General features: G+C 37.0%; 1 protein-coding gene across 18 annotated transcripts in view; it reads right to left on the bottom strand.

The window, feature by feature from the left end:
- Positions 1-26406, bottom strand: part of rims2a (regulating synaptic membrane exocytosis 2a) — a 202097-nt gene that overhangs the window by 36684 nt on the left and 139007 nt on the right. For all 18 annotated transcript variants that reach the window (XM_065298730.2, XM_065298733.2, XM_065298723.2 and 15 more), the window contains 2 exons: positions 20897-21003; positions 17211-17377 (listed from right to left, as the gene is read on the bottom strand). In XM_065298730.2, coding sequence (XP_065154802.1) covers positions 17211-17377; positions 20897-21003 — 274 coding nt within the window. The remainder of the gene's footprint in view (positions 1-17210; positions 17378-20896; positions 21004-26406) is intronic.

Genomic DNA, 26406 nt, shown 5'->3' with positions numbered 1-26406 from the left:
CCAGTCAGCTTTGCAACACTACAGTCTGTCAAACATTCGGGTTTAGCTCATCCGGTTAATAAACAGTACTAAACTACAAAAAAGTCCTACTGGTTGGTATTATGTAAATAAACATACAATCATACGTCCACTGCATACATAGGGAGCTTAAATATGTATTTTGAGCTAAATCTTTTTTACAAATATACCTTTTCCCTCTTAGAAGACATATATTGACCCCCTGGAGTCATATCCATTCCTTTTTGATGATGGATGTAGTTAACAAAAAGCAGGTACTATTCAATGCCATTACAAAGCTAGGAAGAGACAGGTAATTATTTATTATAACTCAAAATGTGATTGGCTGAAAAAAGGAAGTTATTTACACCTAAAGTTTTAAAGGCGGAGTGCACAATGTTTGAAAGCCAATGTTGACATTTGAAATCACCTAAACACACACGCTGGTACTCACGCATACTCAACCCGGCAAGGATGTCGGTTAGTAGACACGCCCCTTACTGCTGATTGGCTACAAGTGTGTTTTGTTAATCGGCCCGACTCCCTTTTCCAAAGTGTTTTCAAACATTGTGCACTCTACTTTTAAAGGGATAGTTCAGGAAAAAATGAAATTACCCCATGATTTACTCGCCCTTAAGCCATCTGAGATACCCATTTCCATCATCTTTCAGACAAACACAATGGGCCCTATTTTAACGATCTGAAACGCAAGTGCAAAGCGCAAGTGACTTTGTGGGCGGATCTTGGGCGCTGTTGCTATTTTCCCGGCGGGAGAAATAACTCTTGCGCCAGGCGCAAATCAATAAGGGGTTGGTCTGAAGTAGGTTCATTATTCATAGGTGTGGTTTGGGCGTAACGTCAAATAAACCAATCAGAATGTCATCCAACATTCCCTTTAAACGCAAGTGCGCAAGTTCCATGGCAGGTTGCTGTTATTATGACGGATTTATCTGGCGCACGCCAGGAGCGGTTCACAGCTGAGGAGACCAACGTTCTTGTAAGAGCAGTCAAAGACAGAGAAGTTGTTTTGTATGTGGATGGGAGAAATCCGCCCAAATCAACGTCGGTTAAACAGGCGTGAGAGGAAATAGCCACAATTGTCTCATCAGCTGGCATCCCCAGGACGTTGCGCCGCAAGCGCTACAATGATGTCAGGAGACGGAGGAATCCCAAACTTGCCAGCATAAATCGGGCACGCCGTATAATGGGAGGTGGCTCTGCCTCTACACAGGACCTGACGCCAGCAGAGGACATCGCTGCGTCCACCCTCACCGCTGAAAGCCAAGAAACGCAAGCAGTCCAACCCCAAAGTACTCTTACAAATCAAGTTCACATACATTAAGGTTTCTTATGAAAACATTTTAATTATTATTTACATAAAATAAACGTAATACAGCCAGACAACAAACTTATGAAAATATTTTAATCGTTATTTGCATGAGAATTTTTTAACACAGTCACACAAAATAAATAAAAACTATCACCACAATGCTCACCACTATGATTCCCCTTATCTCATGTGTCATATTTTTTATTGTAACAATTTATGATTTGCAAAAATAACTGTTGCATCTGTGTAGATTAGATAAGCAAAGTGTGTGAGCGTTGTGCACGCTATACATTATGGTCAAGCATGCACCCTTAAAATAGCATAATGAACAACGCATAACGCGCCACTGACTTTAGACTAGTTTTTTTTTTTGGTCAGTGGCGCAATTGTTTTTTGAAACTGGAAAATAGCATCAGGGATGGTTTGCACCCAGACACGCCTCCTTTTTTGCGTTGAACCTCCCAGGGAGCGCAAGTTCATTCCCTAGTTTGCCGACGTGCGTCTGTGGAGGGAAAAACCGGTGCAAAATACGAATCATACATGCGTCACTGACAAAGTCAATTGCGCTGGGTGCAAGATAGGGCCCAATGAGTTATATTAGAAAATGTCAAAGTTCACTGCCAGGCGATATATTTTCTTTGATAGAATTCCTCTTTCAAAGCCTACGGCGAACCACCGGTTTGGACTACAGCCCTCTATTTCCTGCTTTAATGACATCAGTAAAACGTTTTTTTTTTTTTTTTGACTAAACTCTGCCCACATGAATACGTCATTCGCCAGCTAAGCTAACGGCAAGCTAAACTCCTATCGAATCACAACACACTAAACAAGTATCATTACGTATTTCTAAAGGAGGGACTTCATAGAACAAGGAAGACATCAGCCCATTTTGAAGACAGTGAAAACAGCGCTATACAGATTAATAAATTGTGTAAAAAATACTGCCTTTTTTACACGTGAAACATGAGCACATGTTATATTGCGCACTGTAAACACAATCAAAGCTCCAAAAACACAGAAAGAATGGGACCATTAACCAAAGTCCACACCACTACCAGTCGTAACCAGATTCATGAGAGTAAATCACCTGCATTAGTGTATCTTTATAAGAACGAAACATTCAATAACAATGGGTGTTAACAGTGAAATGCACGCTGCTCTATATCCCATACAGAAGGATCTTTTGACTTTATGCGTGATAGAGAAACGAGGGCGCACGTGAGACAGAAATAGAGTCACGAGTCTGTGAGGAGAGACTGTGAAGCCGAAAGACAAATGACATCCTGCGCAAAAGGATCCTAATGAAATCTTAATGATTATAAATGTGTTTAAATGACATGCATGCAGTGCTGAAGAGATCTGCTCTTCTTCAGCGACGCAATTATGTGACAGAAATCAATGAGCTTTAACAACCTGCTCTTCAATTACTACAATTAGCCTTGTGAAAATGCAGCAGCGTGCTTTTGCCCAGCGTGCTTAAAAATAGTCACGCTTCATCAAGCTATCTGTTATCTTGTAATCTTAAAATTTTAACTAATATGTCCTGTGAGAAACCATGGAGCTGACGCACTGTAGCTTCATCATGCACCACAGGTTCGCAAGTCAAAACACACATAAAAAATCTCAAGTACATTCATTCCAAAACTACATCAACAGAAAAGAAAACTTGGAAATAAGAGCTATGAGTAGTTTTTTTTTTCTAGCTCAAGATTTTAGATGACAACAAGACTCAGAAGAGATCTCAAATAGTGTTGTTGTCACGATCATCTAAACTGAGATCAAGTCAGGACCGAGGGGCAACCTTCTGATCCCTCTGATGAAGCAAATACGGAAGTGACTCAAACTGCATTTCATCGACTGGCCACTAGAGGCTCCAAAAGGGAGTCAATTCCCATAGACCTCCATGTTAAAATGGCCAACTTAACAGTAGAAAATATGTTTACAGCCTGGTGCAAAAACGTTTTTGGTCTTTATAGCTAATTTTGTCCTTCATGACAACTGTGAGAAGGGTGAATTTTTTTGTAACTCATCCGTTTAATTTATATTAAGCCTTAAAGATGTGCATAATTAAGGGCGTGGCCACTTGAGTGACGGATGAACTGCCACTGCTGTCACTAGAGTCGAGCTAGGCGGGCGTGGTTTCAGCAACCAGCCACCTCAGTTTCACCCACGTCCCGCCTTTTTACCCATTTTCGGATATTCGCGAGTGATGCGCGGTAACACGCAGCCAAGATGGTGACGGCAGGCAATGCCTACTTTGAACTTTAAAAACAATCTTCAGAAACCTATGGGTGACATCACGAACACTACGTCCATTTTTTTACAGTCTATGGTCAAGACCAACCCCAGAGTGTGTAGAGACCAATATAAGACCAAGTCAAGACCAGGCCACACCAGCACTCCTTAAATTAATCTGAAAGATCCTCAAAACCCCAAACCTTGATCATATTTATGAAAACTCTCTCTCTCTCTCTTGCTCTTCGATATAATATCCTGCTATCATTAAAAAATACAGTATTTATCATATGTCCTGTACAACAGTAAAAAACACCCCCAAACAAACTTCGAGTTCAGTGGTTCTCAAACTTTTTCGGCATGCGGCCCCCTTTGTGTGTGGTGCATCGCTCTGTGGCCCCCCTAAAGAACATTTTTGATATAAAACTTGACATTTGTAACAAAACATATTAAATTGTACAACATATTGCTGTTGGTAGTATCCTTATTTTTCTGAGGTTTAATGACACAAAAATTATAAAAAAAAATTATATATTTTATAAAATCTCATAAAAATGGGCCCCCCTGGCACTATCTTGCCACGGCCCCACGTTTAAGAACCACAGTTCTAGTTCATCAAGATTATAAATATACAGTGTTTCAGGATCCATTGATTGACAAAGATGGATGTTGACAGAAACACAGTTTGTTACTCAGACGGTCTCCTCCAGTGGCAGATCCACGTGAGATGTCGGCAGGCTCACGAGGAGACATGTCGAGCGCTGCTGGAGATCAGACTGTCATTACCCCTCTCTTATCACAGTAATGAGACAGGGTGATGGACGCTTTGTCATAGACACACACACACCCTTCACTGTCCAGGTAAAGATTAATTGAAATAAAATCATTCGTGCTGTCGTGACAACAGGACACATCTGTCTTACTGCATTATGTCTTACAGCGTGAGTGACTAGCAGTAATAAAATACAGAATAACCTGCAAGCAAAGGTACAATTGTGTTAACAAAAAAAAAAAAAAATATATATATATATATATATATATATATATATATATATATATATATATATATATATAGGTATTAAAAACTTTTTGGCATTTCGTACATTACGTTTTGGATAGAGTATAGAGGCACTGGAGGTTAGAGATAGACCGATATATCGGGCCGATATTTGCGAGTTATATGTGTCTCGGCATCGGCCGATATGTGGCTGCCGTGTTCACCGTTTTTTTTCGGCATTATTTACAGACAAAGTGCTGAAAGCCGCAAGCGATTGCAGGTCATGTGACTAAAAACAACCAACCTTTCGATTACAACACCGAAAGCTTGGCCTAACAACTGATTATAAACAAAGCGGGTTTTTATTTCTCATCTCTATGGGGCGGTTTCCCGGACAGGGATTAGACTAGTCCTAAACTGTCCAAACTAATAACATCTCTTTTTCACATCTTTTAAATCTGTCCCTAAGTGTCATTTGTTGTAGATTGTTTTGCTAAAATAAATAAAAGTGACAAGTTGTGTTAAAACGCACAAAATGTGTTAACTCTTTCACAGCCAGCGTTTTTTTTAAAGTTGCCAGCCAGCGCCAGCGTTTTTCATGATTTTCACCAAAGTTTAATGCCTTTCAGAAAATGTTCTTCTTTAAATATATAAACATACAATATACCAAATGAAAGAACAGACCATCTGCTTTCAAACAAAAAAAAAACGTTTCATCCTACCTTCAGTGGTTCTTTTGTAATCAGCTTTTGAATATGGGTAGGTTTCTGCAAAAACACCACATTTTGAGCAAAAAGCAGAGATAATTAAATTTTTGTGACGGACTTTTCATAGAGATCCCATTCAGAGCGATCTTTAAAACAGACACGGACATGCAGCAGCTTGCCATAGGGCAATACTTCCGGGTTTAAAAAGTTGTGGAAGGGAAGCCACCTGGTGGATAATAGCGGTATTGCGGAAAGACGGAAAATCTCGTCATTGGAAGGGAAGCGTATTCTCTTGATTGACGAGATATCTCGTCAATGGCGGCGAAAGAGTTAATAATAGTGTAATAAGACAGATGTGTATTTTGCGAATTTTACTGATTGTGTTGTTTTTTACACATCTGTGAGTGTAATAGGAGAGCTCAATCTGGTTATATCCAATATCTTTGTTCTTCTGTTTTCTGTCACCCACAGCCTGACACGATTAGCTCCTCTAACCTAACCTTAGAAGGTCTGTTTCAGAGAGACCACAAACATCCACTACTGTACTGACAAACAACAGGACCATATGATGATCAAAGAGAGGACCACAAATCTACTGCCAAACTGGACATTTCACCCCAAAGGCCATCCAAAGCGTCACCTGCTGGTCCACCAGGAGGTCTTGGCAGATAAGATGATCCCTCAGCAAATGTCCTTGGAATGTTGCAATCTCTCCCCGGGGATGTTTTTGCTCACCCACAGCTGAACAGAACGTTCTCCTTCATATAGATTTTGCTAAGTACATCTTTTATCTAGGCCACAATGTTCTTTCAAGACAAACAAAACCCATACGCTGTTTTCTGTACACACTCTTTCACTGTGCTGTGGGCTTGAGTCCATTTTCCTCTTTTAACCCACTGTACTGTACGGCTCACTTCTGGACTATTGATGTCCAAAAAATCTTCCTTTGAAGAAAAATTGTGTCTGCTTTGAAGAGATAAATGAAAAAAAAATTCCTCATTGTATGAAAGTCAAGGTGGTGCAAAGCAATATGTAGCTTTGGACACCACTTACTTTCAATATACGAAAACGTTAAGTAAAATACTTTTGTATTTTGTCAAAGGACAACATGACGTTGAATAAGTGATAGGATTTTTATTTTTAGGTGGATTATGCCTTATTTTCTGGATGATGGCCTAAACTGTATGACAATGCACTGAGTAACGTCAAAATTTACACAAATACACAAGATTCGTAAGTTGACACTTTCACGTATGATGACATTTTTACGATGTCTGGAGCGTGTGACCACCTTCAATGCGTAATAACATACTGAACACTATGAAAAGTGGCACAGAGGACAGCAAAATGTGTTCTGATTCATAAAGCGAGATGATGCAGAAAACCAGTTGCTATGGAAACAGTGCCTTGGGTTTCAGTTAATTGTGAGTCTAAATGAATGTGTCCTATTAGGAACTCAACTATTACACTATTAATACGCACTCTCTTTAAATGACAAAGACTCAAGGGCCCTGACACCCTAAATATGCCATTTAAAATATGCCCTTGAGTTGTCTGCAAAGACAGCATTTTATCCAAAGTTATTTTTAGATATTGAAAGAGTAGAAACAAGATGAAAGTTGGGCGTTGAATGACTTTTTACTTTGTTTAACTTAACTTAGGAGAAGCCTGATTCGACTACCAATCTCACAGTCGAATCGCCGCAGATGTGTTGAAATGAGGATCATTCAATTTTGGCCGTATATGGGTGCACATTATCTGATTTCACATATAACAGCTTTCCCAATATATTAATATACAGCATTTTATTATAATGCTGCAAATAATATGTAAAGTAGCAGCTGAGCTTTCAATAAATATTTTTTAAAAGCGTTAATAAATCCAACAACCCCTGTGACGGGGCTACACGTCCATAAGAGGTTTCTATGTTAATAAACCATTGCCTCTTTGTTTCTACATTTAAAAGCCAAAGCTGGCAATTCTGTCTATACTTTCGTTCTTTGAATAATTTGTTTATTTTATTTTATTTATAAATCACTTTGGGTTATCTGATTTAACTATTTGGCTTGTGTTTTGTTTCCGTGCACTTGAGGCATTTTGCATATTTGTTCTGCACTTTGTTACTTCTGACCTTATTTTATAAAAAAATTGTATTTATTATAAACGTAAATTCTGATCTAATTTAAGTATGTAAATTTTGGATAGCTTTTCGTTGTATCGATGTTGCGCTATTGCGTGCTGGCCATGCTTGCGCATGTAATTTAGCCGAACGGGCTAGGTGCTCTGTGTCTCATATTTAGGAGTTCATCAAACTAAACATTAAAAAACTGATGTTTTTCGACGAGTGTAAGTTTTAAATTGATTTAAAACAGAGTGGTTATCTTGTCAAAAGTTAAACTACAAAACAGGTAAGCCGTTTCTTTAAATTTTGGTGATGAAACGGAAAATATCTGCACCAAACCTATATTTATGCCTGACACGACTGTCTTTCTTGTGATTTAATATTATGGTCGGTGTTCACTTTCAAATGATAGAAAAGAGATTCCTGAAATAAAAAATATCATCAGGTCTTTCTGTATCTAAAGTTAATACAGAGATGATCAAAGTCAATGCAAGCAAGCAGGTATTTCTGTGCTAAATAATAACGCGTAGTGTCTATAAAATCATTCATTTCAGTGTTTTTCTTGTTTTAAATTAACTTTTTATGAATTATATATAAAGCTTAGTTTTTATCATTTACAGTCACAATCACAAATTATTTGTCATTTCGCATTTCTTTTTGGTCATGAGTGCTTGACGCCCTAAATCTCCCAATTAAATAAAAACACTGAATTTTAGCAGGGGTTTTCACAGCAGAATCACATTTGTTAGTTTTTTAGGTTTAGTTATCAAAATGTTTTTTTTGTGTGATGTTCTGTAAATCGTGGCTTTAAAATGTTATGAGGAATAATTAAACAAATATTTCCTTACATTTTACGTTAAAAATATATATATATAAATGTATCGTCAGTTTTGTCTTCGTTCATCACTTGAAAGACAGTTTTGGTCACTTTATCAGAAAGTTGTTTATGTGTGCTGCTTGTGAAAGAAAATAAAAGTTACCAATTTGTACCTGGTCTGGCCCCCTCCCAACCCACGACACAAACATAGATGATTCGACAATCGGTCGACTATGGAAAGATTAGACAGTTCTGATTCGAATATGTAAATCCTTAGTCGAGGACACCCCTAGTTTAACTAAAGGACTGTCTAAATAAACTTGACCTGGATGATCGTGGTATTACAGATTACAATAAAAACTCACCAGGAACGAGTTTTTTTTAGGGAAATGTTTTTTCTTAATTGACGAGATAACTCGTCAATGGCGGGAAAAGTGTTAATGCCAAAAAATCATTAGGATATTAAGTAAAAATCATGTTCCATAATATTTTGTAAATATCCTACCTTAAATATATCAAACAAGGTATTTATCAGTAATATGTGTTGCTAAGGACTTGATTTGGATAACTTTAAAGGCCATTTTCTCAATATTTAGATTTTTTTGCTCCCTTAGATTCCAGAATTTCATATAGTTGTACAAACAGTTGTATCTCGCCCAAATATTGTCCTATCCTCACAAATCATGCTGTACATCAATGTAAAGCTTTTAGGCGAAGTATAATTCTCAATTTAAATCTCAATAAACCATCCAAAAATAAATGTTTTACCAAAGATATCGGATATAACAAGATTGAACACTCAATATGGCCGCTCTGGCTTCGGAAGTTTAAAGAACCAATTAACAATCGATAAATACTGCCGATTCTCTGGAAGAGGGGCTCCAAACAGCCTCTTCACCCATTTTCGGTTATCCGCAACTTAAGTGACGTGCGGTGGCGCAAGCCCCGCCAACTATTGGCTTCAAAAAAGGTCTTCATAAACCTATGGGTGACGTCTCAGACACTATGTCCATACTTTTACAGTCTATGGTGCATGCGCTTAAAACGACATCAAAAAAAGGAGTTTTTAGTGCAATTTGAGCTTAAGAAATCCAAGTTATGGTGCGGTTAATGTCAAATTTAATTGTTAGGTAAAAATATGTTCTCTATTTGTAATTTTAGCATCATACAATTCCCCATTCAATTAAATAGGACTTAAGTCTTGCATGACTAAAATAACTGCACAGAGGCGTTGCAAACGTGGCCACCCAGTGGCGTGACTTCCCTAAAGGGACTTTGGTATTACTCAGCATTTCCTCAAAGTTTACAAGATGTAATATAGTTCTCATTTTATTTCCTTTTATAGTACTGACCCTTACAAAATTGCTTGGAAGACAAAACGGCTGACATACTGTACAGTAAGAATATAGTGCTATACAATTTACATACGTAGATAGAATAAACAATTGACTTTCGATAAACTTTTCACACCACTAGTCAATGCACCATTTAGCTGACATCCTAAAATTTTTCATTCCAAACAAGAAATATCTAGTAGGCGGTAGTACAAAACAAGGCAGCTCACTAGATTTAGAAACGGAGCCAAATGTTCTCCACTCTGCACCAAAAAGCAACGACCTTTAAATGAAATGCGACGCAGCGTCAAACCGCCATAGGCAACAGTATGTAATCTAACATCACCAACAAAATTATGAATTCTGTGTCAGAGGAGAATACAAAATTGATGCTTTCCTATGCTGAGCCGTCCCTGATAGAAATGAGTCTACAAATGTACTTCTAATATTCTGTACTTGACATTTATAAAAATATGACATTAATGATCAGAATATGTGATCATAGCTGCTTCACATTAATGGGGATTAAAGAGCACAGCATGCAAAGAAGATATGAAAATAATGAATGTTAAAACTTCATTCACTTAATGTGACACTGAAGCACTTTGTTCTTCTGGTCAGAATAAAGGCACAAGCACAGGGGTCAGTACCACTGAAAAAAAACCTGAAAATTGCCTTCTTAACAGCTAGTTATTTAACATTACACCCATTTGGGCCAGTTATAGTCAATTATAGCTCATTTGTGTAAAAGGTCAGATTTGCTTGCTTCTAATGAAGAATACAAGACAGCCTTGGGTCATTTGCCAGCTGAAAACTGCCATCATTAAAGCAAATGAAAAACATAAAGGGCCCAATATGTACCCTTGAGGTACTTATATGCATCATTACCGTACAAAGGTCTACTTTTTGAAAGGGTACCGGCCTAGTGACACGTTTTGTAGTCATAGAAAAGTTAAACGTGAAATACTTGATGAGTTAAAATCTCTGAAGTACAGAATTAGATCTAGTCTGGCTGTAGTTGTTAGCCTAAGCTATCTAACACAACATAAATGAAACAATTATCATTAAACTGTCTTATGACTGAGTGTGTGTTTGAACACATGCTCAGTGTGACCAATCAGAGACCTCAATTATGCTATCTCCTTATTCAACAGCTCTTTGTGGTTTTCTTTTCTGTCTTTTTCCAACCAGCTAGTTTTACCGTATCTGTGTACTGTATGTTAGTCACACGATTGCATAACTACCCCACAAAAAACTGCCACCAGAACACACGCCATCCACATATTACACACGTGAATGAATGATGGGAACCAATGCCTGCGGCTTCTCCTCCATCATCAACACAAATCATGTTGACATCACTTCCTGTTTTTTAAAGAACGGATTTGCTGGCTCAGCGAACATCAGCAAACAGAGATTAAGAGAAATAAGCCTTTAAATATTGGATCACCTGAAAAACGCATGGCAGTAAAAAGGCAAACAGTATCTGCTTTTTCAGCAAAACCTATTCAGCCACTCACGCTTATTTAACGCTAGCAATACAAAAACCAGCAAGCGAAGAAGGTCTGAGGATTAGTCACTTATTAACCAAAAATTGGTGTTTCAAACTCACTCATCACAAAACCAATCAGAGTCTAATGTCCTCTCAGGGACCATGAGAAATGTCGAGTCAAGACTATAAGATGGATATGAACTCGGATATTAAAAACATCAACCGAGAAATAGTTAGACACACTGTAAAAAGTATAATCAACATGGCTTTACAAGTCATTTCAACTTTATATTTTTTAAAGGGAAACCAGGCAAGTCTGCGTATTAATTCTCTACGAGCTCCCCTACGAGTTGTCCCCCCCCCTCGGAACCAAGTTTATCAGCTTATTTCCAATCCAATTAATGTCTGAGTTAGGTAAGTAATATTTCCTTTCCAACTGATTTTTTATTTTTATTTTGTCGTCATGCATAATAGTATTTTTACCGTGAACGACCGATATGAACGAGGCAAACTACTGCTTTCGTGTTTTGTTTTTTATTGGGAGAGTGGGCATGAGAATAATATAATTATAATTAAATAAATATATAGACAAGCAAAGGGAAAACGTCATTCGTCCAGATGAACTTATAGACCTTACTAATATAACTTTGGACAAATATTATTCTTCTACATCTATCTATCCATCTATCTGTCCATCTATCCGTCTATCTATCCGTCCATCTATCCGTCCATCAATCCGTCCATCTATCTGTCCGTCTATCCGTCTGTCTGTCTGTCTGTCTGTCTGTCTGTCTGTCTGTCTGTCTGTCTGTCTGTCTATCTATATATATGCCATCCTTGCCGGACGCGTCCTGGCCAGGATTTCGGTGCGTACGCCAGCATACGCCATTCAGTTAAATACCTAAGACATGCAATCGTAGTTTCATTCTAACGTTTAAATGTAACGGTTGCTTTTCTGAAATTAAACCCGAAATATTAAACCTTGATGACGTATGCGGTCGACCAATGCGACTTCCGGAGAACAAACCCGAAAACATGTTCGGGATGTGTCCGGTGGAACTGGCACGATTGGCCACCCTAGCTGAAGTTCTACTATTGATGTTACAGTTACGTTTTGCAGGTCCATACTAAACAACACAAATAAACTTACCACTCAGACATGTTTATTTCCAATTTACAAACAATTGGTTGTTCCTCAAAATCTGTACCTTCGTCTGATACAGGCTCAAGCATATAAGGTCTGTTTACTTAATGTGAGCTATTGACATGAGTCTAATTAGCCTTGCTGTGAAACAGCTAATCAGAGCAGAGCTTATCATTATTATTCATGACTCTTCCAAATAAGGTAATAACATCCCATTTCATTCTATGGAAATCCTATGGTTGTAAGCTGACATGTAAAACCATTGCTGGATTATTTTTGCACTTGTTTAAGTCACATACCTTTTATGTAGATTTCAGAAAACAATTTAACATATTGTATCAGTGCATTCTTTGGCACCTTTAACTTTATTTTATGTTCCAGCAACTCAGTCAAGATAAAGATATTAAGTTGAAATGACTTGTAAAGCCAAGATTATTTACATTTAAGGCAACCACTATTTTTTTACAGCGCATTAAAACAGGTTTATCTCACAATGTCTGTCAGAAACACGTCCAGTTGTAATTTTACGATTTTTAAGAAAGAAATTAATTCAATTTTTGGATAAAGATAAAAAAGTTTAAGGAATTTTTGAGACTTTTAATTGAATACAAATAAAACACATTACTGTATTTTTACTCCAAAACTGATCAAAACATCTAAATTATTGTAATGATCGGTTAAAGTGTTTGTTACACTGTAAACAATTGTAAAGAACAACGTACTACAATATATTTACTCCAATGCCATAACTGATCAAATTGAGGCACATAAAAGGAACATTCCATTTTTTTTGGAAATAGGTTAATTTTAAAGCTCACCTAGAGTTAAACATTTGAGTTTTATAGTTTTGGACACTAGATTTGTGTAGCTGCAGATAGGGCTGTAACGATTTATCGTGCAAATGCGCCTTTTCTCAATGAATGAATTTGAATGAATTACAGTGAAATGCCGCCACATCCAAAAGCCAGAGGGCGCTCTCATGCAATTCAATTCAACTCCAATTGTGCCACAGAAGAAGTAGCATTACAAACCCTATTCCAGGAAATGTCTACAGGAATATTTATATCGCCGTTCTTCAGATTGTTTCGGGTATTTTCATGATAATAAATAATATTTTGAATGATTTTGTTTAACGAGTGTTGCTTTTTTTGCACAAACTGCGCATGAAACACAAAATCGCAGCCTTGCGATGCAGACTCGATTTTAGACAGGTCTTTTTAATGGGACACCCGATTTATCGTTACAGCCCTAGTTGCAGAGCTGGGAACTATTTTCGGGCCCTGCATAATATAATTGATTAATATCATCAAAGTTCATAAAATATTATTACGGAATGAGAGTATAGTTCCTAGGCATATCGGCCTAGAAAATCGCAAACTTTTAATTTTCCGTCGTAGAAAATCGCAAACTTTTTATTTTCCGTACACGATGTAACTACAGAAGAGTCAAGTTTTAAATAGGAAAAATATCAAAACTCTTTGGTTATTTTTTAGCGCAATGCTAATGGTCTAATCAGATTCAATGGATTGTGCTAAGCTATGCTAAAAATGCTACCGCCAGACCCGGAGATCAGAGGAACGGATTCCAAAACGGTAAAACTCAAATGTTTAACTAGGGACACAGGAAAATTAACTATTCCAAACAAAAGTGGAGTGTTCCTTTAATGTAATGAAAGTCTGGGAAAGACATACAGATGCCTGCAAGTCTTTATGGTCATAAAACAGGGTTCATTTTCCATATACAAAAATTTTTTTTTGTTTATTTTATCTTTCTAAGTTTTCACCTGGACATGTTTTTGACACTCTTCAGTCATTTCTAAAAGTGTCAGTCAAACATGAAGCTGAATGGAGGCCTTCACATGGATAAGAGGGACATTAAATGTTTCAGAACACATGGGATAAAAATGTTCATATAGTATTTCATTTACAGTAAGTATTTTTACCAAACCATAAATAAAGCCCTTAGTGATGATAGTGTTAAATTATATAATCACAGCACAGACAAACAGCAGCACAGTAAAAACGACAAAATATGAATTTATACGATAATTAAAAGGAAGTTAAATAGGCCAAAACTCATATATATTAAGCTGAACACCATGGCTAGACACCTACTGTATCCTTACACTCATTTGGTTTATATAAGCAGTCCTAAATTCAGTTTCTTGTCCTAATGTAACCACAGCCAACAAGGTATATATACAATAAGCATGCTATAATAGCTTACTAAACACTATGCATATATAAACCTAGTGAAAGAGTTTGTATCGTGCAATGTTGGGTGCTTTAACTCTACATTTTAAACTAAACTATAAAAAGTACTATTTTTTATTCAATTATTCAATAAAATGTCTTGTATACCTATAGACTACAAGACAAGATACAGCTGGTTGCCATGGTGACTAATTTACCTGAGGTCCATCTCTGAGAATGTCTTCTGGGCCACGCCCCCTTCAGGCTCCTCCTCCTCAGCATCCTCCCTGTCTACACTATCTGTTCGTCTTCTCCCTTTTCCTGCCCTCTGCCCATCTCCCTTCCCCCCTCTCTCCTCCTCTAACCTTCCCACTTCCTGCTCCTCCTGTAACGCCTCCCCAACAAACTCCTCCCCCTCCCTGGAGAAGCTCCGCCCCTGCATTGCTTTGCTGTGGGCGTGGCCAGTCGAAGCAGAGAAGCAAGCAGCATGCAGGACAGAAATCAAGCAAAAGAAAAATATGCGTCAACACTATCTAAATGTGCAAGAACGCAAAAAAGAATGAAGCACAACAAAATAATGCAAACAATAAAAACAACTAAGCCAGACAATATGCACATAAAACAGGACATAAACATGTACTTTAAATACTGTAGCACTAAGGATTACAACCAGAAATGATTTGAAAGGTTTGGCTCTGAATTCACTTTAATGGGACCAAAAAATGAATTCACTCCAAATCCATGTAATGATAAGAATGATAGAAAGTGTTTGGGTTTTTTAGGCCATGTCCACTCTGCAGATAAAAAAGGTTGTCACCTATATTGTGTGTTTTTAATCCCATTATGTACACACAATGTTTGGTTATTAAGGAGACTGACAACTGCATTCTTAAAAAAAAATAAGTCACATAAATTATAAATGAATTCAATTCACAAAAACTACATTGTACAAAGTAAATGTTGGATTAACTAAAAAAATTACTTTAATTGGTAACACCAAAAAAAAAGTTTTTCAACTTAAATTTTCTAACTTTAAGAAAAAAATATAAGTTGAAAAACCTTTATTTAAATTTTTTAGGTGTTATTAATTAAAGTAATTTTTTTTCACCTTCAAAATGTTTTCTCAATTTTGTTTACATTTCGTTTAAAAAAATATATGTAAAAAAGCTTTTTTTTAAAGTTGCCAGCCAATGCCAGCATTTTGTATAATTTTAATAAAAGTTGAATGCCTGTTCTTCGTTTAATATATAAACATACAATAAATGAAATGAAAGTACAGACCCTCTGCTTTAAAATTTTTTTTTTGCATCCGATCTTTATTTGTTTTTTATCAGCTCTCAAATATGGGTAGGGTTTATCAAAAATACCAAATTTTGAGCAAAAAGCTAAGATAATTGTATTTTTGAAAAGGACTTTTGTTAGAGATCAGATTCAGAATGATGATCAAAACATACACAGGGTATTTACTGTTTGGCCTTAGAGGATAGTGATGGGCGATTTCGAAGCACGCTTCATGAGGCTTCGAAACATTTACGAATCTTTTGTTTCGAATCATTGGTTCGGAGCTTGTTTCAAACTGGCCGAAGTCACGTGAGTTTAGCAACGAGGCTTCATTACATCATAACTGTTTCGAAAATCCGACGATTCACCACTAGGGGGAGTTGATCACAAATGACCAGTGTAGGTGAACTCGGGTCAGTTTAATTATAAAAGTTCAGAAAACATTCATCCTTCTGACTAATAACACTACATTTTTTTCTACTTTTTTGTTTATAGACAGATGTAATGATAAAAATGTGCATAATAAAAAAAGGAGTTTGTTTTAATGATTTGTTTGCCATAAATAAAACTAAAAACACAGAATACACTTTTAAATATGTCTTAATTAAATTAAATGATTTATTTTTCTTAAAAACATATTTTTTGGAACAATCTTGCTATTATTTTGTAAAAAAGTGTAAAATGTTTGGAAAGATCTTGCTGCTTTTACACTATTTTGACCAGCAGCGAAGCAATTGGTTCAATTGATTCGACGCTTCGAAAAGCTTCGTTTCTCCCATCACTATTAAAGGATGCTTTCGGGTTTAAGAAGTTGGGTAAGAGCACCACCTGGTGGGTAATAGCGGCAATACCGATTGCCATAAAAACTCATCATTGGCAGGAAGCATTTTCTCTTCATTGATGAGATAACTCGTCAATAGAGGGGAACGAGTTAAGTGTTACCAAATGAAGTCATTTTTAAAAAATTATTTTTAAAGTAATTTTTCCTTTATTAGATGCAGTGTATAGGAAAGTTTCCGGTGGAGAGAGGGGTATGGGATTGGCAAAAGACCTCGAGCCAGGAATCGAACTCGGGTCGCCGAAAGTGCATCTGCACCATACGACAGATTACTGCCCACTATACCATTGGCTCCCAGAAAGTAATTTTTAAAGTAGATCCAACGTTCACGTTTTACAGTGTATAGTGAAAAAAAAACGCTTTTATAATCCTCCCATGAGTGGTCACTGATAAAATCCCTTTTCAATGGAAAGAAGAGGAAACTAAAATGTTTTTCTGATCAGTAAATTCATTAAAAATGAAAACTATGTAACTTCAATAGTTTCCATTAAAATGCAGTTAAAAATCTAAAATTGCCTCTACTTTTCATTAGCTTTCAGCATGTTGGAGTATCACTGCAGGAGTGACTTCATACAGACTCAAAGTCACTCTTGCAAATAAATGCAGTTGTCTCCTCCAAAACTCTACAGGGCGCAGATGGCCTAACAGGACCTCTCGCAGCAGACTTTGATCTGTTACCATATGTTCATCCATTACTGATTAAAAAGAAAAGAGGCCGTCTCACCTGATCTTTCGGCTTCCCCGCGGCCGTTCTGATTGGACAGAGATGTAGCTCATGCTGCTGAATCGAGATGCGCTACTGGTTCTCGACACAGCGGACACGTCGCTAACATCACTGTCCGAAGATTTGGCCGAGAGGTTTTCTCCTCGCTGAGGGTCCCTGCCTGAACGCTGTAAAACAAACAAGACACATGTTTGTTAGAAAAATATATCAAGCATTTTAAAACTCATGATCGAACAAAAATATAGCATGGACTAAATGCAAGTTCATTCTTTGTGAGTAATTCCATATGTAAGATTTGTACTCAAGTCTCATTATAATTCTTACCAGCATAGTTTTACTTGCCCATAACAGTGTCAAGCACACCGTTTCATTGGCTTTTAAAATAACCATTCAGAACTGAAGGGCTGGGTGATACGATGCCTTTCATACCACACGCTTAATAGGAGGGAGAATGATTTAACCATATATGGTGTCGAACTTCATCTCTGACAATAAATTAGGAGAGTGGTTTACCACACATTGGCCAGTGTACTCTATGCTGTGTACTCTAAAAAATACCCAGCGTTGGGTCAAAAAGGGACAAACCCCACCGTTAAATCCACCGTAACTAAAATCTCCTTATCATGGCTCTATTCTATGGGTTATAGACACTGATCTATATAAATGACTGGATTGCACATGACGTCACACTTGTGAAGCCACCGCGCCGCCATGTTGGTATACCCAAACGTTCTATTAAATCAATGGACGTTATCAGATTTTAATGATAAAACATCACTTTACTCGTCTTCGTTTTTATATGTGAAGTTACCCTGTACATTATTACAACACAAACGTCCAAAGCATGTAAATAGTTATTTACTGAAAGTTGTACATTTTGCGTTTTAATCAGTTATTTTACATTCATCTTTATTACAGTATCAGATCTGCAGACAGATCGCAGCATATTTAGTATTAATGACAATAAACGTGCTCATTCTGAAATCTATATAAATAATCATACTTTGTACCGTATGTGCATGCAATAATTTGCTAGTTTTGTAATTATGTTATCTAAACTTATATAGAGAAATAACGCTGACCGTCACAGTGTTGCTGAATGTCAAAAAAAAAACTTTATTTATACCCGTGTCATAAACAAATGCAACAGACACACTCACCTTAACGGTTTTTTATAAATCCATTATCCTGCCCGATTAAAACTTAAACATTGCAAATAACACCAGAATTAACAAATAATTAACGTACACATATCCTAAAAATTAACCTTGTGTAACTGATACGCTGTAAAGGGGGTAAATTTTGATCATGATTTTGAATGGAAGTCAATGACGCTCTCTGCCGGTTGGGTATACCAAGATGGCGGCTCGAACTCTGCGCTGGCTTCACCTCACGCACTTACGTCAAGCGTTCTATGCGCAATCCAGTCATTTATATAGATCAGTGGTTATAGACCATAACGATGACTTTGTAGACAGCGTGCCACGTGGTGGGCTTTATTTAGGAGATTTAGGTAAGTTTCCTTTCTGGCCTCCTCAAAGTCTCAACCTCAACCCCATTGAGCAAATTTGGCCACCAATGTATTGGGCGGTTTTTCAGACAGGGTTTCTCCCAGTCCCAGACTAAAATGCACGTATGAGGTGCCTTAATTTAAAGGGATAGTTCGACCAAAAATGATATTAACCCATGATTTACTCACCCCCAAGCTGTCCGAATTGCATATGTCCATCGTTTTTCAGACAAACACATTTTCGGAGATTTTAGAAAATGTTTTAGATCTTTCAGTTGATTAAATGTAATGTTATGGGGTCCACCCATAGTCCACGACCTTCAAGCCCAAAAAAGTGCGTCCATCCTTCACAAATTAAATCCAAACGGCTACAGGATGATAAACAAAGGTCTTCTGAGGGTAATCCGAGCGGTGTTGTTGTAGAAATATCCATATTTAAAACTTTATTAACGAAAATAAATACCTTCCGGTAGCGCCGCCATCTTAGACTCCTCTGTATTCAGGAGAGAGTATTAGCGTAGTGTACGCACTTTTCTTAGTGACGTATGAAAAAATTCGGAGGGCGGGGGAACAGAGCAGCAGCAGAGTAGCCTCCGTAGGCTGTGTAAGCTCTCATCCTGAATGCGGACGCGACTAAGATGGCGGCGCTACCGGAAGGTAGTTATTTACGTTAATAAAGTTTTCAATATGGATATTTCTACAACAACACCGCGCGGATTACCCTCAGAAGACCTTTGTTTATCATCCTGGAGCCGTTTGGATTTAATTTGTGAAGGATGGACGCACTTTTTTTGGATTTGAAGGTCGTGGACTATGGGTGGACCCCGTAACCTTACATTTAATCAACTGAAAGATCTAAAACATTTTCTAAAATATCCGAAAATGCGTTTGTCTGAAAAACAATGGACATACGCAACTCAGACAGCTTGGGGGTGAGTAAATCATGGGTTTAATATCATTTTTGGCCAAACTATCCCTTTAAAAACATCTTGCACTGACATATCTTGGTGCCATTGATTTGTCACAAGATCAGTATGGTTTGGTATGGTTGCAAAAACTACTAATAAGGCCAAGTACTGGATTAATCTAAACACCGTCTGGGAAACTGACCCTGGGGCGGCTTCCCGGAAGGGGGTTGAACTAATCCTAGACTAAAATAAATGTAAGAGCTGTTCAAACTGAAAACAACTTGCACTGACATATCTTAAAATACATCAGTGCCCTTTATTTTTTCTCAAAATGCACTTAAGTAATGTCTTTAGTAAGGCATATTTATTAAAACTTTTTATATTTCATAATTAATCTAAGGCCTAGTCCTGGTTTAAGCTAATCCCTGTCCGGGAAACCACCCCTAAATCTTAAAATCAAAGTTGTAAACATCAGTATTTACACAATGTAGTTGTACTATTGCTGAATTAAGCCCTATGCGCACGGGATTAGTATTAATTGGTGACCTCAGGTAGATTTGTAATAATTGCTGAGGTTGTCTATGATATTAATCCCGTGCAAATCGCCCATGTCTTTAATTTGTAAAGTAAAAATTCCCCCGCAAATGACCTATACCATATTTCACCAAACATGGATATTATCCTGTGATAATATTAGTCCTTTGCGAATCGGCATCTCTGTGATTTTGCCAGGATTTGGCACGGGTTGTACATAATTTTTCAAGGCCTTTGTTACCTGTGAACCTTTTTTATTTAGTTTTCTCTGTTTCTGCACCTGTCGCACTGCACCTGAAAAGCGCTCATACAGAAACACATCCCTCTGCTTCTTACAGCTTTCCTTGTAAAACTTGAGGGATTTGTTATATATTTCTGATTTTAAACATCTTATCATTCTCTCCTCATTCATGTTTGATGATTAATATTCAGAATGTGCAGAACTGTCATTATTTGAGATCTTTGAGTTTAGGCGGAGACTTTGTGACACATCTGATTAGGACAAAAACTGCTTAACATTGAAAATGTACCTTTTACCGCGTGACGTGGTGTTGCGTGTATAGGACAAGGTGTTATGCAAAGCCTCAACATCATATACGGGAGATCACAGGCTTTGCTTATCCCGTGCAAATGGGCCACACGAAATGTACTGTAGGGGGTGATTTCTAAATCACACAAGGTTCCCAGATAATACTAATCCCGTGCGAATAGTACTTTAAAAGACAATCACTTGCCTTTGATTGATAATCCTGTTCGAGTCTGGAGTCTGAACCAGTTCCTTGTTTATATTTGTTCATCTTCAGCTTCATCTCCCGCGTTCGCTCTTCGACGTCCAAAGCACCTACAGAGCACAGAAGATGACAATAAGATGCACGTTTGAAGGCCTGGTGTAAAGTCTAGTGTGGAAACAGATCTGTTGACCTGTTCACTAAATAAAACTTGAGAATTATGTGAAGTGGTCTACTGTAGAGGTCTTCAACAAAACACCTCATGGGGTCAACTTAGATGGAGCAATGAAACAAACAAGAAGCATGTGTGAGACATGATCAGCAAATGGGGGAGATTAAAATGTACAATTGTCTGAACATGAGACAGAACCAAATTATCATAAAAATATATATATTAAAGGAGATGCAGTGTAAAAAAGCACATACTGTACATTACAATTATTGATCAACCCAAAAGAAATGACAAGAATCAAATCCATAATCAAACTATATAGAAAGGCTTCGATACAGCACAATCAGAAGATTACATTTTATTATTCTACGGTTTACTTTATTATTTGTGTGTGTACATTTTTATATGATGTCCTTAATGCATATTAATATTATTAATGGATTATTTGTAATGACAAATGTGACCCAAATAAATCACACAAACTCACGACTCACTTCACAGCTTTATATGATATCATTCCCTAAGTAAACCACACAATATAAAATACACGTGTATATATAACATTCAACTACATTCACTCCGGTCAAACATTTGCTTGTGATGCAAATATATGCCATGAACAACACTATTCTTTTTTTTAATAAGTAGTCATCAGTTTCCACAGAAATGGGCTCATGTGTTTTTAAGCACATAAGCCACTACGAGACACATCTGGTTACAAGCAAGCTACAGTTTTAATTGGTCTTTACAGATCAATCACAGAATTCGCCTGTACAGCAAACAACATCTGTCTTTGGCAAAGCAGGTGGCGTAAAATGTCAATAGCAATTTTCTCTTGCCAATAGCAATTGTGCTGTTAAGTAATTAACACGTCCCACAAATTACCCAATGATTAGTGTTCTCAAGTCATTACATTTGTTTCATTTAATTGCAGTGCTACGGTGACGCATAAACGTGTGCTTTTTAACTTACTTCCAAAAAAATCACAGTAAGTATGTGTGTTCGCTGGGTTCAAACTCAAAACTTTTGCTCTGCTACGCAATGCTTTACCACTGAGCTAGCATTGTATATCCAATCTCTTTACTTTACAAATGTCACAAAGTCGGGTACTCTTCAGAAACTACCACTGAGCTATACAAGAACATTTGATTAAAAGGGCACCTATTTACAAGCTGTCACTCACCTAAAGGATTATTAGGAACACCTGTTCAATTTCTCATGAATGCAATTATCTAATCAACCAATCACATGGCAGTTGCTTCAATGCATTTAAGGGTGTGGTCCTGGTCAAGACAATTGTTGGTGCCAGACGGGCGAGTATTTCACAATCTGCTCAGTTACTGGGATTTTCATGCACAACCATTTCTAGGGTTACAAAGAATGGTGTGAAAAGACACACATTATGTCCAAACACTTTTTTCACATAGCACACAGTACAGAGCCTTGTACCTTTGTTGTTTTTTTTTGCTTTAAATTAAAGTTATAATGTTAAATCTCAGAGCTGGCTGCTTTTGCTCCTGGCATATAACTGTTTCTTTAACATCTATGGAGAATACAAATGGCTGAGCGAAGGCCACTGTTTCTAAGTGTGTTTTTGAAATGAGGACAAGAGGAGGAGTTATCACGCAGGATAATAGCTGGAGCTGGTGAGGTGTCTGACCTCATAGATGAATCTAACAACTACAACCATCGCAACTGAGATGTGAGGTGAATAAAACACTTGTAAAATGAGAACAGACAGGAGGATGTGATGAAGAGCAGCCAGTGAAGAAAAGCTTTCAAGCACAGTCCAGCATTTTATACGTCTACGCGACTTTCAACACTTCAAAAATTTGATTCATCCGAATTTAAATGTGTCCAAACTGATTTTCGTCAGGGTCGTATTTCAAACCAAAATTGCAGGGAAAAGAGAAGGATTGATCTTGAATAAAAACACTTAAACCTTGTAAGGGAATTAGTCATGAAAATTAAGCACATTTTCATAAAAGTTTTTCAAATTTACTGTAATAAATACAATTTCTTACATTTTTTTTATTTGGTTGAAATATGACTGTGACATGTTCTTTGTGAAATTTCGGCCTAGTCCACACATACACAGGTATTTTTATAAACTGAGTTTTTGTTAAAAGAAATCTCTGAAGCGCTGTCAATAGCATGCCAAACCAACAGATGGTGATATATCCGTAATCTTAAAGCCATGTTGGCCAATTAGAAGTTTCCCCTCACCACGTCACATGTCAGAAAAATCTCACCCTTGCAGGAGTTTTTATAAAACTTCGGTTTCAGTCACCTGATACTGCGTTTGCATGTGGACGAACGACCACCAAACCACATAGAAACAGGTATGGTTTTGAAAATACCCATGTACGTGTGGACCGTGCCTTAACCTAACACTATTTGCTTAGGAGCACACTGCAGGGCGCCCTGCTGGAAAATGAAGCATTTATGATTATAGATTGGTCTATATGAACCAATTAACCTACTTTTGAGCTGGTAAACCACCTTGGAGCAGCAACAAACCAGCAAGCATGTTCCAAAAACCAGCTTGATTATCTTAAAAATAAAGGTGCTTAAAAGGTTCTGCCATTAACTCCTTCTCCGCCACTGACGAGTTAACTGGTCAATTAAGAGAAAATACTTTCCCCGCCAATGCCGAGTTTTTCCGGCAATCCATGTTCTCACTATTATCTACCAGATGGCGCTCTTCAGTGTTGGGAAAAGTTACTTTTTTTTAAAGTAATGCATTACAATATTAAGTTACTCCCCAAAAAAGTAACTAATTGTGTTACTTGGAAGTAATGGAAGTTACTCATGGAAATAATACTTGCGTTACTTTTAAGTTACTTTTGCGTTACTATTTTTTACTGAAGCAGGTGTTTTTAATGACTGAGAAGGTCTGCATTCATTTTCCATCGCAAAAATGTCAAGCTCTGGCCTGCCATCCTCGTTTCTGACTCAAACTTTTCCTGCTCAGGCGCGCATGGAAGGAGTGCTTAAATCTACGTGCACTATACATTCTGTTTAAATCAGTACATTTTTTCTTAATCAAATTAATTAAACTGAAAAGTAACTTGCATTACTTTTAAAAAAAAGTAACTCAAATATTAATGTGTACTTTTAACCACTTACCTGTCACTCCACCCTTTTGAGCGGGGGGTGAAAAGTTGATGTGTAGCTTCAAATTAATATAACTTTGGCATTTTTTGGTCTAAAAGACTAATCTTGGTCTTGTTTTAAAGAAGACAATGTAAGGTTTTTCACTGATGTTTCTGGATGTGAAAATATTTAACAGAAAAATTGTTATAGCAGTTTAAATTTATTATAATAATTAAAAATAATGCAATAACATATTAATTTGATAAATAAAATTATAAAAATGAAAATGTTTCACAAAAGTAATAATGTAAACATGAGGCCATATGTCTCAAGCAGTTGTGATCCAAATTTTAAGATAAAATCACAAAAAAGGAGGTTTGTGTAACACTTTTAGTGGTTTTACCAACAACGGCCACTAGATGTCAACGGTTTGCTGCATTCTCTTGTCACAAATTGATGAAATACTGCCAGTGCATTATTATAACTGCTAAAACGTTTTGAAATAAGAAAACTACATTCTTGGAGCTTTCCAATGATATATAGTTTGTCAACATTTTTGAAGATTTATAATATGATATTAGAATTATGAATATATAAAATTAATATGCATTCCTATGGGGGGTGGGGTCATGTATCTAAAAACTGTCACTACATTATTTCTATCATCAGATGACCTTGAAATATAAAAACTACATTCTGAGAGCTTTCCAGTGATATATAGTTTATCAAGATTTTTTAGGTTTACAGTAGGGGTTTAGTGCTAGACATATGTAAAAACAAATTGGGCCTACATGTTGGCCTGTGACCTTTTAGAAATTGACACTCACTACGTCATTTCTTTCCCAAAATTTTGATGAAATATGAAAACTACACTCTTAGAGCTTTCCAAAGATATATAGTTTGACAAGATTTTTTAGGTTTAGGACAGGGTATTAGTGCTATACATATGTAAAAACAAATTGGGTCCACCTGTGGCCCGTGAAATTTTAGAAACGGACTCTGACTACGTCATAATTTTCCAAAAATTGTGATGAAATATGAAAACTACACTCTTAGAGCTTTCCAAAGATACATAGTTTGTCAAGATTTTTAGGTTTAGGATAGGGTATTAGTGTTATAAATATGTAAAAACAATGTGGGCCCGCTTGAGGGCCCGTGACCTTTTAGAAAATGACTCAAACTATGTCAATATTTTCCCAAAATGATGATGACAAATGAAAACTACACTCTTAGAGCTTTCCATTGATATACAGTTTGTCATGATTGGATAAAAATTAGTATGCAAAACACTGAAGTAATTGTAGGCATCCTACCGGTGGGAGAATGCCATTTAGCAGTACATAAATGTTTTGAGGCGCACTCTCTTTAAAATTGAATCAATTACTCTCCCTACATAATTTATTTTATAAAACACTGCTGAAATATGTATTCTAGAGGCTTAGACCTTTCCAAAAATATATAGTTTGTCATGATTTAATAAACATTTACATCCAAAATATTGAAGTAAACCTAGGTGTTCCTCTACAGCAGGGGTGTCAAACTCAAGGCCCGCGGGCCAAATCCGGCCCGCCCCCTCATTTCATCTGGCCCGCGAGAGTTTACAAATTATGTTAATTATGTGGCCCGCGAGAGTTTACAGATTATTTTATTGTTATTATAAGTTTTATTTTTGCAGGTTATTTCCTATATATATTTTTTTTAGCAGCCACAAAAACTAATTTTTGCCCCGCCAAAGTCTTTTTGTAATGTAATTATAGTGATAATGTTGATGATTGCATGAGAGAGAATGAGCAGTGCCCCGCACGCGCGCACTATAGAATGGGCGTGTCTGATTGCGAACGCTGCAGCGTCCGGAGCTCGCATTTCCAGGCTGCATACGTCATCAAGACTGTCTTGTTTCAGAATATTAACAATTATAAAGTTAAATATTATTCTTTGTTTATAGTAAATAGTTGTAATATGCGTATGACTTGCGAATGTAATGGTCAGTTAACTTAAATAAACCAGGCTTGATGACGCTGCTTATGCGACCTCCGCATATGGAAACGGACAGTATCTGCTCGTTCTTTCTCTCCCTCTCTCGCGCCCGCTCACGCGCATCCAGCGAGAAAATGTTTTCCGACTCGTGTACAGAAATGTTTCTACTATGAAGGGTGCAGTGTGCCAATTGTGTATTTTATAGTACTTATGGATAGTGCAATGTATCATTCGTGTATTTGTGTGTGTCAAAATGTCTTCTGTATTGTTC

The sequence above is a fragment of the Paramisgurnus dabryanus genome, chromosome 13 (assembly GCF_030506205.2).
Source record: "Paramisgurnus dabryanus chromosome 13, PD_genome_1.1, whole genome shotgun sequence".
Classification (NCBI taxonomy): Eukaryota; Metazoa; Chordata; class Actinopteri; order Cypriniformes; family Cobitidae; genus Paramisgurnus; species Paramisgurnus dabryanus.
Note: the sequence above shows the minus strand (reverse complement) of the source record. Positions and strands in the feature narration are given on the sequence as shown.